This window comes from Amia ocellicauda, chromosome 12, assembly GCF_036373705.1.
Source record: "Amia ocellicauda isolate fAmiCal2 chromosome 12, fAmiCal2.hap1, whole genome shotgun sequence".
In the NCBI taxonomy this organism is placed as follows: Eukaryota; Metazoa; Chordata; class Actinopteri; order Amiiformes; family Amiidae; genus Amia; species Amia ocellicauda.
Genome location: NC_089861.1, coordinates 31,229,335 through 31,247,064, shown reverse-complemented (window position 1 = coordinate 31,247,064; position 17,730 = coordinate 31,229,335). Strand labels below are relative to the sequence as shown.

General features: G+C 40.7%; 1 protein-coding gene across 1 annotated transcript; it reads left to right on the top strand.

Moving 5' to 3' along the window:
* Window positions 1-5,468: 5,468 nt before the first annotated feature.
* LOC136764928 (interferon-inducible GTPase 5) lies at window positions 5,469-11,333 on the top strand. The gene is made up of 3 exons (XM_066719315.1): window positions 5,469-5,607; window positions 8,597-9,228; window positions 9,875-11,333. Exons 2-3 carry the CDS (start codon window positions 8,603-8,605, stop codon window positions 11,073-11,075), a joined length of 1,827 nt encoding a protein of 608 aa, XP_066575412.1. The 5' UTR covers window positions 5,469-5,607; window positions 8,597-8,602; the 3' UTR covers window positions 11,076-11,333.
* The last annotated feature ends 6,397 nt before the right edge of the window (window positions 11,334-17,730 follow it).

Genomic DNA, 17,730 nt, shown 5'->3' with positions numbered 1-17,730 from the left:
GCTATTGTGAGTTTTGAAAAAATGAGTTATTTAACTTTTCATTAAAAATGCTCCTCTATGCCATAGTATACGGTAGTCTTCAGTCATAGCGGAAATAAAAAATCAAAACCAAGGATACTCAAATGCAACACAGCGTTCAAAAACACTTTCTATTGGTATGAGGGTTTTAGTAAAACATGTTTATTGGATTATGAGCCCTGTGTTTCTCAATGGGGGTGTGTTTGGGTGTGTCCTAAATTCCACACTTGCTCCCTACACCCTTCAACAAGTGGATGATTCTCTTGATGTTGTGCTGATTGAATGAAGCTAAAGGCGCTCAATAGTAGTGTGCACTGTGCCGCTGCGCATGACAATCACTGTGGAGTCGTAAGCTTCAAGCGCAAACTAAAGCACCATAACAATGTTAAAAAATAATGGTAAATAATTATGATAATGACTGTAAAACCAAATAAACATGTATTTATGGTAGTTTGAAAAAGATATTTAGCCAATAGTTTGAGAAATCCGTAAGCAATAAACACCATTTGCATATATATTGCTTTAACTAGCCTACAGCAGAGGAGGATGGTCCATAGAGGCAGAGGAGGTTGACCCTCCTCTATTTTTGAGAGGCAAGAGGGAGATCAAAATACAAAAAAGTAATTGTCTGAAATAAACCATTACCAAATCTAAGTATCATTTATAAAATAATTTATCTTTTCTTTGGAAAAAATCCATTATTGAAATTCTGTTCAAATGTTTCAACAGCGACAGGCAGAGGGGCAGAGGGGAAGGGCCAGCTGTGTGAAGTGGTGGTGGGGGGCAGAGGACGGGCTCCTGCTGTCCTCATTAGGACGGGATCTCTTATATCAATTTAATCCACTTCATTTTTTTTCATTCTAATCTGTTATTGGCCAAAACTGATGCTCCAAGGGAGGACGTCCTCCCTAATCAATCAACAACCAGAATACAATATTGATATCGCGTTCAATGATAATTTCCAAATGTCATCTTCAATTCTCTACCACTGTATTGTACGTGAGTGTGACGAACTGGTGGTAAAGTGATAGATAGCGACAGATACAGTACCATATTAGAAAATAAAAATTATAAGTGCAAATTGTGAACCACTTTTAGATTTTTCAGATTTAGGTTTCCCTTTTTGATCGAGAAGTATAGTAGGCTTATAGTGACACATTACGCACACACGAGGCATCACCTTACCTTAGTTGTATGGTAAGTTTGCATTAGGTTGCTAGTTGGATTATTGCTCCATTTGACACATAAGAACATAACTTGAACATAAGAAAGTAGAGATAAGTAGCCAACTAGTGTAAAATCACATGACGCAGTGGGTTGGTTTTCCTCCTGTCCTCCCCAATTGTTTGAGTCACCAGTCGCCACTGGCCTACATATATACATATAGACATTCATTGTCTTATTAAATTGGATTTCTGTGTCTAACCCCCTTTCCACAGCAATCTTTTTATTTTCAGGCAATCGAGCATGGGCCTCAAGCCCTGCCTTCTGGGCCTACTGTGGTTGAGGCCCCTGCAGCGTTGGTTTGGTGTTCTTCACATGCCTCCACGATGCGGTTGCCTCCACCGAGTGTGTGTAACTCCGGCACGTTGGAAGGTGCTCTATTGGTAGCAGAGCCCTGCGAATTTGACCCTCGGTGTGCCCCTCAGGCCGGTTTGCTACCAAGTGATTGTAACAACAGATGCCTCAGACCACGGCTGGGGCGACATCTGCAATGGTCACAGAGTCAGGGGAGTGTGGGGCGAGGCTCACCGAGCCCTCCACATCAATCTGCTCGAACTCCGGGCCATCTGCCTGGCCATAAGACATTTTGAACCAGTCCTGTGGAACTGCCATGTGATGATCCGGATGGACAACACGGCGGCGGTGGCCTACATCAACAGGCAGGGTGGACTGCAATTGATCACGCTCAATTGCCTGGTTCGCTCCCTGTTGCTCTGGATGCATCCTCTATTCTGCTCACTCCAGGCAGTTAATATCCTGGGTCCTCCTGCAGCTCTGGGTCTGGCCCCTGAATGGGAACCCTTCTCAGCCCTAGAGCTTTCGGAGACAGAGGTAGCTACTATACAATCAGTGAGGGCTCCCTCTACGAGGTTGCAGTACTCATAAGTGGTAATCTGCCAGAGTTAAAAAAAAAACAGTTTCGGTTACCAAAAACTGAAACATACTGTACATTTCATAGTTATATACTGTGTTACTACACCCTCTTAAGCATTATTTGGCAGTGTTACGTGTATCTCCTGTGGATAGAAGTTACACTGTATTCCTGTATTCCGTTTGAAAGCTTATTCTCTTGGCTACCAGCGCATTTCATTCTCAAACACATCCGATTTACAGTTTCCATTTCGCCTGCCGTCATTCAAAGCTGGGGTGATCTTCCTTATTTTGGTTCTATTATTTTCGGTGTTTAATTGGGTTATTGGGTTTTTTAATTATTTTATTGTTTGTCCGGCCCAGCACATGCCACCAGATACATTCTCACCTGGACCTACCTGCATAATCTCTCCGAATCACCTTCACCTGCACCCGGGTTCTCTGCTTTGACAGATAAGCTGAGAGGGATCCTTCAGCGGGGCAGGACACAGAGGTTCACAGACAGAACGGCTTGCAGGTGGTGAACAGCAGGACGCGAAAATAAAGCTGGTGCTGGAGAGGGGAGCAGAGGAGAGGAGGCTTTTGCGGGGCTGATGAACTCTTTATCCTCCAGTGGATTACAAATAATACAACGGAGACTCCGAATCCGGAGACGGCGATGAGATATATTAAGGACTTGGCAGCAGAGCAGTGACGGCGAGAGCTTCGAGCAGCTAAGTCCATAGGTTTTTGTTGACTGTATGTGCAACAGAGTGGTAATTAGTGAGAGCACGAGTGAAGCATCTTGGAACACGGAAATTAAGAGCCATACGCATTAGTACTATTGAACTCGGCTTTATTTGTAACTGGGTGCATCCCCTCTCCCCTGGTATTCGCCACGTTCAGCTATATCTGGAGAAAAGAGAATATTATTGTGGGTCATATTGCAGAGTCGTGGCAAGGAACTGATTGTGAACATTAATTGTTTTTCTCCTTGCCTGAGATCTTCCATTCCCAGTCTGCGGCTGTCCATCTGGCCAGCGGGGTGTTGTCGGGCTGCGAGAAAGAGGATGAGGAATTAGAACCGACTTACCTGTGTTATTGGAGTGTGGATGATATCTGTGAGAGGAAGAAGAGTTATTAGTGTCTTTTTTACAGGAGATATAATTCTTAAGAAAAGGTAGTTTTATAGGATTTTAATAGTTTCCTTTTTCTATCTTATTTTTGGTTATTTGTTTGGATAGGGTTTTAGCGTTTTATTGCCCCTATTAATTAAAGGCGGTTTTAGTCAGGTTTTACATAGTTACTTTTTATCATCCTGTACGTTTATCCAGGAAAATCTTCATGCCGTGTCTGGAGCTTGTCAAATAAATATTGTTATATTTTACCTTACCTGCCTGTGTGGGGTTCAGTCGAGCCTGCCGGGGAAAGTATTGGAGTGGGTAGACGAGCTCCTCCCTCGTATATCAAAGGAGGTGGCATGGTCGGGTAGCGTAGTCACCCCTAAGCACCCACTAGGGTGTGACATTAGTACACTGTAAACAGAGTTTTCCATCTTGACATTTTGAACTCTCTACGGGTGTGTGTTACTTCTACTAAAACGTAGATGGTCTTGTTTTGATCAGTAGACTGTCTAGTTCCAGAATATGTCATAATTGTCAATATTTTTATTTTAATATTAGGGTACCAGAGGGGTTTGTCAGCTTAAGGGGTTAAATTGTGCTAAACAGAACAATTCCATGATTTCTTTCTTATCTCCAGTTGTTTATTTGTTCTATCAAAAAATTGATGTTTGAGATCAAAAATAAAACAATCAAAAGCAAAATGTATAAAATTGTAAACAAAAATAATTATATCAAAAGAAAAAAAAAAACTTGAAAGCAAATAATGTTAAATCGGGAGAAAAACTCTGACATGCTCGCCTGCAGTCCCTGTCTTTGGTTGCGATGCTGCAATCTTTGGTTTCGCCACCAGTTTCTTTGCTTTTGGTGTTTTTTTGATACTGTTTTGTCGTGAGGGCGGGATTTACAGGGAGGCGTGGATCATGAGTCTCCATTGGTCCAGCAGGTTTGAGTGACGGTTCTTCTTAACCCAATCAGTGATTAGGTGGGCTGGTCTGGGTGATCTCTGTGTGGGATGGGACTCGACTGTCTCGGTTTCAACAGCAGCGCCGATTCAGCAGCTGCTTATACATCCTGTGTGCGCATAGACCTGTAGTCAAAAGCTGGACAATCACTGGATCCCACTGCCATTTTAACCCATACATACAGCACTGAAACAAAACACAGGATTCACCTGCTACGTGCACAGTAACATGTTTAAAATCATGTTCATATTAATGTAACCTGCACAAGCACTTTAATTCAGCTCCTCAGACAACACAGTGCCAGACTGATGGACCTCACATCATTTAGCAAGAGGCAATGGAGGGGCATCGTATTCATTAAGATCATGTGATGTCCCAGTTTATGTTTAGGTAAGAAACATACACACACGCATACATACATACATACATACATACATACATGCACACATACACACTATATGCATATGCACAGTCACCTATTAAATTACTGGCGCCATTGATAAATATGAGAATAAAGGCTGTATAAAATAAACACGTGTAATATGTAGAAAGCGATTGTCCACAACTTTAATTAAAAACATGCTTTGTTTATAATTCAATTCCGAAGTCATGTAGTTGCACCCACTCAATCTATGGGTCAGTCAGTGCTGAAGTCAAAGATGTGTTGCAGAGTGGTGACTGTCAGACCAGCCCTGCTCACTGACTGGGTTAGGAAGAACCATAACTCAAACCTGCTGGACCAATGGAGAGTCAGGATCCACCCCTCCCTATAAATCCCACCCTAATGGCAAAACAGTGCCAAAACTCATAAACTGAAAAAAAAAAAAAAGCAAAGAAACTGGTGGCAAAGATTGCAGACAGGGACTGCAGGAGAGCACATCAGAGTTTTGCTCTCGATTTAACATTATTTGCTTTCAAGTTATTTTTTTGGTTTCAATATATATTTTTTTGTTTACAATTCTATACATTTTGCTTTCGTATTTTTTTATCTCAACATACATTTTTTCTCAACTTTTTTTGTTTACTGGATTTTTAATTTTTAATTTGTTTCTTATGGCACTAATTTGGGTTATAACTAAATTGTGATGTACCTATCTAATAGTTTTAATTGTGATTAATTATACTGTTATATTCAGGTAATACTTTTGAAGAAGAGAAAATTATATAGTGATATCTTCTCACACACTATTAGAGTTAAAAATAAAACTACAGTTAAGAAGAAACCAAAAGAGGTTTCCTTTCAAAACAGCCAGATGACGACTTACAGGAAACTAGGGTGGAAGGGGGATTTCCAGTATGGGAAGGGCTGTGTTTGCATTCATACCCATATTATCTGTCTGTACTTAGACAAGGACCTGAGCGTTTTGACTTCTGACTGCGACTTTATTCAAGTGGTCTGAACGGCTAAGCAGCTCTGTGTCACAGAAAAGGTAAGGGGAAGACATGTAAATAGTTTAATGAAATGAAAGGATGCTCTTCTGATAACATACAGTTAAAATGTTGCGGTGGACAAATTGTTTTAATTTGTCATTACAGTTATTGTTTTATTAGTAAGTACTTTCGATTGGTCTAGGACTTTAAACTGGAGTTTTCATTTTTATCTGGTATCAAATATCAGAAGAAATAATATTTGCTGAATAAAGTCCTGTTGTCTAGAGATGCCAACACATACAACAAACAGTGATCAAATCCTCTGAAAACAAGGTCGGGTTGATGTGCAAGTTACCACAATACTTTAACTAATACGAATTCAGATTAGTGGTGAGGTTGATCTGCATGAATTGACCTTGAGGCTGTTGCATTTTAGACAGATATAGGTTTATTAAAAATGAAAATAGACAACATGCATTTGCAAAGATAGGATAGAGACAAGCAGGGTGGATAATACTGAAAGTGAGAGTGAGAGGAGATCTATCCAATACTCGAGCTACAGTAGCTCGTCTGTTGGATCGGACCACACGGGCCAGCCTTCGCTCCCCACGTGCATCAATGAGTCTTGGCCGCCCATGACCCTGTCACCGGTTCACCGCTTTTCCTTCCTTGGACCACTTTTGATAGGTACTGACCACTGCGGACCGGGAACACCCCACAAGAGCTGCAGTTTTGGAGATGCTCTGACCCAGTCGTCTAGCCATCACAATTTGGCCCTTGCAAAGTCGCTCAGATCCTTACGCTTGCCCATTTTTCCTGCTTCTAACACATCAACTTTGAGGACAAAATGTTCACTTGCTGCCTAATATATCCCACCCACTGACAGGTGCCATGATAACCAGATTATCAGTGTTATTCACTTCACCTGTCAGTGTTAATAATGTTATGGCTGATCGGTGTGTATATATATCTATATATATATATATATATATATATATATATATATATATATATTTGTAGAAACATTCCCATATTTTCACGTAAAGTTTACCCAGTCCTACCTGAAGTTCATAATCAACACTTATTAACAATAAAATCTGATGGTTCTGCATGAAAAGATTACCTCATGCTATTTACAGTGTTGTGTTGCACGCTCATGCATTCTGGATATACATGAGGTTTATAAATTGTAGAGTTGTAAATCCCTACATTATATTAAACATACTGAAATTAATTAAACTGTTATGGAATGGGATTCTTACATGTTTAACCACAGATGGAATGGGAAGTCTAAGAGATATCACAGACTAGCCTTCTGGTTATGCTATAAAAATGTTGTATTTAACCTGTTATAATGAATGCTTGGTAGCTCAGAATCAACTTTAAGTTTTTTGCAGAAAATATGATTGAAATTGTATTTACAGTGGTAACAACAATCAGAATCTCATGAAATGAGGTTGATTCACTTTCCTAGCATTTATTTGTTCATAAAGGTTTTGTTCAAGTTTTGAATGGAAGGCACTGTTTTGGGCTGGTAGCATAAAATCCTGTAAATTTAGACCCAAGACATCATTTTATCCTGATCTCCAAATCTTGGCCAGTTATCTTTTCTTTTAGGATGTTGGTTTATTTTGCAGATCTAACAGACTTTTTTGTTAGATGCTGATGGCCTCTGTACACTAACATAATTCAGTCTTGCAGGCTCTGGTGGTGATTACTGTGGTGTGTCAGGTGGAGTGAATGTGGCTGATTTCTGTAGTTGCTCTCTCTTGTTTTTTAGCAGAGGACCAATAATATAACAAACATTAAAATTGGCTTTAGAAACCACAAACAAACAAAAACATTAATTACCAAGCAATTGAACTAAGAAATTCAATAAAATACACAACTAAATTATAACCGACACCAACATATCCAACACATTTTCTATCTCCTGATAAGTGTCATTTATGACATCACGCATTCAGTTCAAGACATTGACCCTCACCTACCACTGTCTCGACCACACTGCACCAAGCTACCTGCAGACCCTCGTCTCTCCATACATCCCCTCCAGACCACTGCGCTCCTCCAGCGCCAGAAGACTAACTCTACCTCCTCTCCACTCTCCTTCCTCCTTCTCATCCCTGGCCCCTAAATGGTGGAACGACCTTCCCTCTGAAGTCGAAATGGCAGAGTCTTTGACCTCATTCCGGCGCTTACTCAAGACACATCTTTTCCGACAGTACTTGTAATATTAGTCCTTTTATCCCTGCTAGATAGCACTTCACAGTTTTATTATGCTTCCTGCACTTTTGATTGTTTTCCTCCTTGCTCCCTTTCCTGTAGCCCTTTACTGTGACCCTACATCTTGACAGCACTTAGCTTTCACCGTCCAGGATGTAGGACCTCACTTACTGTAATTTGTAAAATGTATTATTTTGAATTGCTATGTTTTAGTTAAATTGAATTTGTAACGATTGATGCCTTTTACTTAACTGTATTTTTGCACTTTGTTTTGCACTTATGTTGTAAGTCACCCTGGATAAGGGCGTCTGCCAAGAAATAAAAAATAATAATCAATTGCAAGGTGTCGGCTATGAAAAATTTCACATGTGGCAGCCATTTTTGTTCTTGTACAAAACAAAATTGCATTGATAGAGAGTAATTTTTTGGTCAAAAATGTTCAAGCTGCTTTAACATTTCAGTTTCAGTTTTTCCCTTGGGTGTTGTATATGCACAACATTTGAATTCCATGCAGAAATGCAGAAATGCTGTTTTCTCGTCTTTTTTTTACTCCCACGGTTGCAGCTCCTCACTTTGCTCACCTCGGCTTCCATACTCCTCTGTTAACACTGTTGTTGATGGAACATAGTGTACTCTGTTGTGTCATGAAGTTATGGATGGTATGTTAGCTTGTAGATCACCTCGTTAACGGGTTGTTTACTTCAATATATTCAAATTCCTAGAAAATAAAACAAAGGTAACGTCTATGTTTAAAACTGAAACTAAGCATGCAATATGTACAGACTCCTTTCAGACATAACTGCTGTTTTTTTCCCTTTCCAGGTTTACATGGCTTCCTCTGGAGTTGAATTACAGGCTCCCACTCCTGTTCCTGTCCATTACCCCCAGGAGTTTGATTGTGTGAAAGTTAATATTGCTGTGATTGGGGAGTCGGGCTCAGGGAAGTCCACCTTTGCGAATGCCATCAGGGCGGTGACAACTGGAGAGGAAAGAGCTGCTCCCACTGAGATTCCCACAGAGTCCACTGAATACCCCTATGGACAGTATCCCAACGTCAGTCTCTGGGAGCTCCCAGGAATAAAGACACATGAAACTACAGCTGAAAAGTATTTAAAACAGATGAAATGTGACGAGTTTGATGTCTTCATCATCATAACAAGTGAGCACTTCAGAGACATTCACTTCAGGCTTGGCAAGGAAATCCAGAGCAAAGAGAAGAATGTTTACTTTGTGCGCTCCAAGATTGAGAGCGATCTCACGGCTGCACAACTTCAGAGTGCAGTTTATAATGAAGACGAGGTTTTGAAGACCATCAGACAGAAATGCATCGACAGTCTGAAGGAAGGAGGGATGGAGTCAGCTTGCGTCTTCCTCGTCTCTGGAACTCAGCCCCAGCTCTATGACTTGCCTGAGCTGGAAAAGACCCTCGAGGAGGATATCACTAATCGCAAATGGTAAGTCTATTTCACAAAAAGAAACCTCCTGTAATAAAATGAATCACAATGGAAATGTATTCTTGTCTCAGCTGAAGTATCGGAGTAATCACTATCTTACAGTTAGTGATTAAGTATTAGTCTATTAAGTATCTATTAAGTATTAGTGCTGAAATGGGGTAGATTGTCAGAGTCAGAACCAATAATCACCCACAATAATGACCCGTCTTGCAATGTTCCATGTAAATGTTGCATAGGTACTGTAAAGCTTCTAATTATTAAAGACACCAGAGTACGGCAAACCCCTTCTTTCTAATTTATCAATTAGTATCAGAAAGGCTATGAAAAGCAGTTAGGGACCTTGGAGTTCTTATTTTCTATAAGTGAAGACAACTGAATGTTTCAGACGTTTGGGTATAGCTGTCTCCCAGGACGAATGCAAAACCAGTGCTCAAGAAAAATGTAAAGACAAATTACACTACCAGAGTGAATCAAAATTAACAACTCCAAAAATATTAACAATTTAGTGATATAAATACAAAGGCAGGTCAATTAAAAACCACTAGCTGTAAAATGTACACAAGTGGAGTACAATTAGGTTTGCAGCATTCTTTATATATTGTGTGAAGAAACAGAAGTGACAGTTCCTTGTTTCATTATAATGCAGGGATGCCATATTTAGTGCTGAAGAACTTCATGATGTTGATGAAGAGGATGCTGTGATCTTAAAGCACTTTAAAAACCTGGGGTTACACTCAGTGGCTTCTAAACTGCAGTCCCACTTTAAAACTGTACAGGAGGCTGAGCTGAACATTGCCATCACTGGAGAGTCTGGCTCTGGGAAGTCCACCTTTATCAACACTATCAGAGGGCTGAAGCAGAACGATAAAGGTGCTGCAAAGGCAGGTGTTTTTGACTCAACCCAGGTACCCACTGCATACCCCTATCCTAAGCACCCCAATGTAAAACTCTGGGATCTCCCAGGAATTGGAACAATGAATTATGAAGCACAGGAGTATCTCACACGGCTTGACTTTAAGACATATGATTTCTTCATCATCATCACGTCTTTGCGCTTCACCACCAATCACACCATGCTGGCCCAGGAGATCCACAAGATGGGGAGAAAGTTTTACTTTGTCCGATCCAAGATTGACCAAGATATACGAAATGAAAGAGAGGATAAGGAGCCATCCAACTTCAATGAAATTGAGTTTCTGAAAAGAATGAGAATTGACTGCGATACTCACTTGAAAGATGTGATGAAGTCATGCAGAGTGTTTCTGATCATGGGGAAGGACATGAGTCTGTACGACTTCCCCAAACTGCTCGACACCTTCAGGGACGATCTTCCAAAGCACAAGAAGCACATTTTCATGACGGCCTTGCCAAACATCTCCTTTCAAATGTGTAAGAAGAAGCAAAAGGAACTGAGGAAACGCATGTGGAAGGTGGCTCTGCTATCTGCTGCAGTTTCTGCAGTGCCCATCCCAGGTCTGACAGTGGTGTGTAACACTGCAAGCCTGGTTAGTGAGCTTGAGACATACTACACGACCTTTGACCTGGATGATGAGTCTCTCCAGAGGATGACTGATGAAGTGGGGAAGTCAGTGGAGGACCTGAAAGCTGTGATTAAATCCCCCCTGAAAGATGGGATCAATTTTGATGCAGTCATGGAACTCATGAAGAAGGCCTCAGGGAAGAGGTCCATTAACACTGCTATTGCTCTGAGTGTCTTCCCCATTGTGGGATCAGTTCCAGCCGGAGTCATCTCCTATAGAGCCGCCTACTGCATGTTGATGAGCTCCTTAAAACAACTCGCAATTGATGCTCACAATGTGCTGCTGAAGGTATTTGAAAGGGAATAACAGTGAGATGAGAAGTCATACAGAATAGATTAAAAACTTCTAAAAAGTACCTAATCTGTAGTATGATCATACAACTGGAATGGCATCTATGTAAATGGTTTAGTGATACTCAGCATCTTGTACAAGCCACAGTCTATGTCTACATGTTTTTAAGAAATAAAAATAATTATTTTTGTCAAAATGACTTTGGGCCAAACTGATGTGTTAACAGACATGGCACATTAAGCTTAGAATAAAATCTGTAACCTACTGACTGAATGAGCGGACTGGCTTTATTCATGTGCATGTTTCAATGGGTAGACAAAAATATTTAGCTACAAATTGGAATTTGTAAAAAAAAAAGTATTCAACAGAGTTTGGATTTGCAAAAAATGTGCGAAGTTCGAAGTCAATGAATGCAGATTCGACCTTTGTCACAACCCTAACATGTATATATTTAGTTTTGTTTTGCATTGAAGGTAAGTATGATCTTATTGTTTATTCAATTATTTTAATACAGTGAATCTGTAGAGCTGTGGTATTACTGCATAATTGCAAAACCCCTAAAAGTAAGCTGTTGGGTGAGAGACTGGGCAAACTGCCTAAGCAGTTTTTGACTTCTCATCAATTAGGTTTTCCTGCAAGGTTTTATACAATATTTGCTGCAGTGTTGCTTAAACAACAAAGTGTTCCACATTGTTAGAGCTGTCTGCAGGATGTTATGTGGTGTGAAGTGCTGCTTTGTAAGAAGGTTAATGGTAGCAGAGCTGAACTGAGACACTGCCCTGTTAGGAAATCTCTGTAGTTCACAGATAAAGAAACGTTTTAACTCGTCATGTTTTTCAGACCTGGCAGCTTTAAACAGTACAGTATCACAGTAATTAAATAATGCAGGAATTACATCAATGTCTAAATCTGAAGGGAAAAATGTGTGGGAATTTGAAAACCTTTTCTGTTTAATTTCAACACATTGATACAGATTTGAACTGGGTGCCCTTGTGTTGGGTCTGGGTTTGCAGCCATTTTCATTCAATATTCACCATATTCTCAGATAATGCTTCTGTTTCCAAATGAGGAAATAAGTAAGTATGGAAGTGTCAAATTAAAAAACATTCAGGGTGCCAATTAAAGTAAATAGAAGTCATTCAAATGTTTTTGTTGTACCACTGGGTGTTTGCTCTAATCTTTTAAAAGGGGCTTGTAAATTGAACATCATGTTAAAGTCTGACTGAGGGCAATGCTTTATATATAATCCATGTTAAACCTTTATTATACACAGTGGCGGATGGTGCAAACATTTTTTTGGGGGGTGCACACAAACTGATAATCACACCGTTAGTAATGTCACTAATGTAGTAATTACATTTGGGTACACATCTTGTATCTTCCTTTGAACACCTGCAGTGGCACCCCTCATCACACTGGCTCCATCATATACTTGGCAGATGAGCTTACTCTTCTGTACCTCAGGAAGGATGGCAGCAAGACACTATTTTAGTGCTGTAGTGATGGAATCAGCTGGAGCTGACTGCAGAGGGATAAACTCAAAAAAACTCTACTGCACATTGCATTGTGCATCAATGTTTCGCAGCACAAGCACAAATTGGCACTTTGTGGCAATATCCGTGGTCTCATCTGCCTGGATTGAGAGAAAATTGCTGCTTTGTGCTTTGTTGATTATGTGTTCCCTCACAACATACAGTCCAATAGCTCATTCTGCACAGTTCTTGAAATTCCTTTGAACACAGTAGCAGTCTCAATGTGCTCTTTCAACACTCCATCAAGGGAAGCAACAAAATCCACCAAGCCACGGAATATCCCGGATTATCAGAAATCTCACTCTCATTGTGGCCACGCAAAGCCAGCTCAAAGGCGCCACAACATTTCACACAATCTATTATACTAGACAGTATTTGTCGATTTTTTTGTCACCTCTTCATTGTTTCTTCTAATGCCAATCCCGTAGCCTTCATCTAGTTGTTCACCAATGCTAAGCTTTCCAAAAAACGGTAGCCTCATAGCATTGTCTAGATGACTTTCATTCCCTTCGCATTTTTCTGAAAGATGTTTTAAATCTCGTACCCCCATCATTGTCCACAATGTTTTGGTGCCAGGACATTGAAGCAAACACGGAAAACAATACAATGCATGACTTACTTCGCATCCAGCGAGCCAACTCTGTTTCCCATAGCAAGTTGAGCTTTTCTTCTCTTCATTTGAATGCATTCTGAAAGGTTGTTGTTGTAAAGATAAAACAGAATTTTCTTTCATTTTGAAGAAATGTTGCGCTTACTTCTACTTGTTGTTAGCTAATTCTCTTGCAGTTCTGGTCAAGGACAACTGATATGGAGCTGAGCTGGAAAGAGAGTCGTTGAGAATGGTCCAATCACGTGAGGTCAAAAAATATTAAAACAATATTGATTCGCTAACAACAAAAGTGGGAGTGTCCAGGGTGCAATGAGCTGTGCCCCAAGGAAAATCTGACGCCAGCCAATTAGAGCGCAGCCTCAAGTCACCTGTTTTCCAAAAGTTTAAGGACCTAAATAGACACTCATTTGGCCAGCACCCTGCAACACAGAAGTGAACGAAATACAATGTTGTTTTTCTTATTTTTTATTTATTTTTTAATAAATGCTAACATGACTACCAGGCAAATTGTACAACTTTTATTTCATAATTATTTTGCAATATATATTTAACTTATGTTTAACATGTTTAAGTAGCCTCTGGATAACTTGGGGGGGCAGCACCCCAGCGCCCCGTATTGACCAGCCGCCACAGATTATACATTACTTATGGGTTTAATCAGTCCCTTTAGGCTTGATGCCACAGGTTGTAACTAAATGTCTGGGTCTGAATGGGAAATCAAACCATTTGAACTAACAGAATTGCTCTGTATGCTGCATTTCAGGCCGACATGCTATTAATTTGTAGGTATTTATTTAATCATAATAAAGGAAGTTATATGTGACTTTCCAAATTACTGGGTGTAAGTAAGCTGTGACACGGACTACGCCATCCCAAGTTAAGGAGCTGGGGGACTCCCCACACCCTCACCCTCACAAATCGCTAGATCTCGGCACACCAACACAGGCAACAGTATATAGTTCAACGGTTTATTGTACAGTATTACAGACAGAAGATATAATAATAGAGCACAGGACAGGGCACGAAGTCTGTAACACACCAACACATATGCAGTAATTGGGAAAATCACAGTATTTGAATACATTTCCAATAAAATACTGTAGAGACCTAACCTTTTAATGGTCGCTGATGAAATAAAAAACAAAGAAGTCTTCCAAAACAAAACCGTTGTTTATTGATCTTTTCGCAGAGGTACATCTACTTTCCCCCTATCTGCTCTAGGATGCTCATAAACCCCACACCAATCTGTCTTTCTCATTAGCTCCCACTCAACTCAGCCTCCAAGTGTGTCACCACACCCTTATATATCACTCAATCTGGTGACTCCTTCCCGTCCAATCACCGCTCTCCGGCTGTACCACCCGGAGACAGGGGAGCCACACAGACACAGAGTTTCTCTCTTTAGGAGCAATACTTGTAAGGAGATGGAGGAAGACTATAAAGTGCACAGGTAACAGGTTCTTCTGCTGTTATTCTATTATTATCTATTTGCAGGGGAGCATTGCATTAAACATCCAGGGAAGCCACAACAAGTGTTGAGCAAAGGTTACTGTAACTATCAAATAAATGCTTTCTGTGCAAGACACACTATTACTTGATTGTCCTTTCTTCCAATCACAGAGAAAAAATAACCTGTTGTTCTCACTGTGCCAATACCGGGAAAATTGCTGTAGGGAACTCCGTCCTATCCTGTAAATCGCCAACCCAACTGTTGGCTTAGACAGTACACTGTGTAGCCAGGTTCTGTGGGGTTTAATTGTTTCTGTAGATTACATAATGAAATGACTGAAACATATCTATTGGAATAAACAACAACACGTTTTGTCTCTTTCTTTCAAACTCTAAGGGTCGCTTGCAGCAAACTTGCAGAGTTAGTGCGGAGCACTGTACTAAGTTGTGTACTAAGGATTAAGTTTGTTGTTATTCTACCAAATGAGAAGTGAAGTCAGTGAAGAGGGCTGGGCACAGGTCCAGAATGACTCTATTCTCTGTCTATGGGGCCGGGCATCGTCTCAAATAGGACATCGAGTGGTTGTTCGCAGCATATACATTTGTGTTCAAGTTAAAATTGCAGTTTCTGTACTTGTGCCTTGGCATTCAATAGTCGGTGGTGGTCACTAATGCGCTTTGGGGTATTGGATGGTTTATATTACACGTTGTATAAAAACGTTAATGTGAGTGTATATTATTTATATGACCCATGCACTTTCAAAGTCAAAGCTTCAAAAATATAACAAATTAAACATTGCCAACTCAGTCGATTGTTTTCTACTCTGCCTCTTGCGATGCTCTGGACAAGTTCACGCGCATCATTCAAAGCATGAGCAAGAATTCAGGTTTTTATTTTATTATTTTATATTTGGAAAAATAACTAACGAAGATGGCGGACCAACGACCAGCGATTAGGAGTGTGTCACTGAAACTCTACACAACAGGGTCAATCAAACTGCAGTCACTATTTCTCTGCCAAAAAATGAAGACAACTTTAGTGTGATTGCAGACCTTATTGGGGGTAAGTAATTTCCAATGCATGCTTAAATTAGCTTTAGAAAACAGAAAACACTAACATAACGCAGAGGTCATTAACCTATTCACTTTGGTATTTCGTGAAAGTATTTTTTTATATAATATTGTTTTATTGTTGTTGTACTGCCAAAATTAATTTCTTACTACAATATTTTGTTTCTTCTGTGAAGAAGAATGCTTTCAAAAATAGACATGTTAATAGATTATATATATCAATTAACTAAATGCAAAGTCAGTGAACAGAAGAAAAGTCTACATCAAATCCATATTTGGTGTGACCACCCTTTGCCTTCAAAACAGCATCAATTCTTCTAGGTACACTTGCACACAGTCAGGGATTTTGTAGGCATGTAGTCAGGTGTATGATTAAACAATTATACCAAACAGGTGCTAATGATCAATTCAACATGTAGGTTGAAACACAATCATTAACTGAAACAGAAACAGCCGTGTAGGAGGAATAAACACTGGGTGAGGAACAGCTAAACTCAGCTAACAAGGTGAGGTTGCTGATGACAGTTTACTGTCAAAAGTCATACACCATGGCAAGACTGAGCTCAGCAACAAGACAACCAGTACTTGTATTGTTTATTTTGATTTCCCCTGTGGCTCCTTTCCCTTAGCTCTTAATGCCTGCACTTACTAGCTTTTACTATCTTGGATCTAGGACTTGTATTGTTTACTGTAAATTCCTATACAAGAATGTAAATTGGAATTTGTAAATTACATTATGCTTTGAACTGTACTGTATTTTTGCACTTTGTATTGCTCTTATGTTTTGTAAGTCGACCTGGATAAGGGTGTCTGCCAATAAATAAATAATACAGTGTTTCACAATTGCTAAGACACATTTCTTGAAACCACCCATTTTCTCAAACTTTAAACACAAAACCAAATCTTCAAACTACATTCACAGAACGATAGGTTATTATCATAACCCCAGTTCCCTGAAAAAGAAAGACAGCCATTATCGAATGGGAAGAGCCTTCTGACCTGTCAATGAGTGAAAGTATGTATCAAAGCTGCCCAATAGGGGCCCTGCTGGCAGGAGGAAAACCTGCCCCCGGCATCTGTGAAAAGTCTCCTCCTGACTGCACCTCCCTGCCATTTCTTCATCAGGAAGGTCGTCTGGCTGAGCAACCCCTGAAGAGTAATGGCTGTCTTTCTTTTTCAGGGAACCGGGGTTATGATAATAACCTATCGTTCCCTTTAAAATCGAAAGACAGCCATTACTGAATGGGAAGACTATAACAGAGCTGTCGCAAGGCCTGACACCTGACTAAGCCTAAACCCACAATGACAACGATAGCAGAGTCTCACAGTGCCTGAGGGCTAGCAGTTTGAAGTACCTGGAAGTCCAAGCTTGGGCGCAGGTGGTCCGCCACATTGAGGCGATAGAACCTTGTGAAGATCTGTTGACCGGACCAGGTTGCAGCATTGCACAGTTCTTGCATTGTGGCACTGTGAAAGAGAGTCCACGACGTGGCTTGTCCCCTTGTTCAGTATGCTGAAATGTGTTCAGGCATGGGAACTTTAGCAGTCTCATAGGTGAGCCGGATCGCATTCACCACCCAGTGCGCCAGTCGCTGTTTTGAAACCGCCCGCCCTCTGGTGGTGGAACCGTTCCAGACAAAGCCCGGACGGGGCAGAGTGTGTGTAGTCTGTGGTCCTCATTTGATTCGTGTGGAGGGGGATGGAAAGACTCCAGGACAATAGGTTGGTTTATATGGAATGCCGACTCAACCTTGGGCAGGAAGGCTGGGTTCGTCCTGAGAGTACAACAGTCCCTCTGCTTGAGTCCTGTCGAAGCGGAAGCTGCCACAGATCCGCGCTGATCATCTGTGCCAGCGTCACAAACCACAATTGTCTCAGCCACCAGGGGGCGATCAGGAGAACTTGAGCTCCGTCCTGGCGAATCCTCTACAGTGTCAGTGGAAGAAGTGGCAGTGGGGGGGAAGGCATACAGCAGTTCCTGCGGCAATGGGTGAGCAAAGGCGTCCAC

Coding starts and splice junctions, on each gene's coding strand:
- LOC136764928 (XM_066719315.1), top strand. CDS start 8,603: ATGGCTTCCTCTGGAGTTGAATTACAGGCTCCCACTCCTGTTCCTGTC. Junction 9,229..9,874: donor GATATCACTAATCGCAAATG/GTAAGTCTATTT, acceptor ATTATAATGCAG/GGATGCCATATTTAGTGCTG.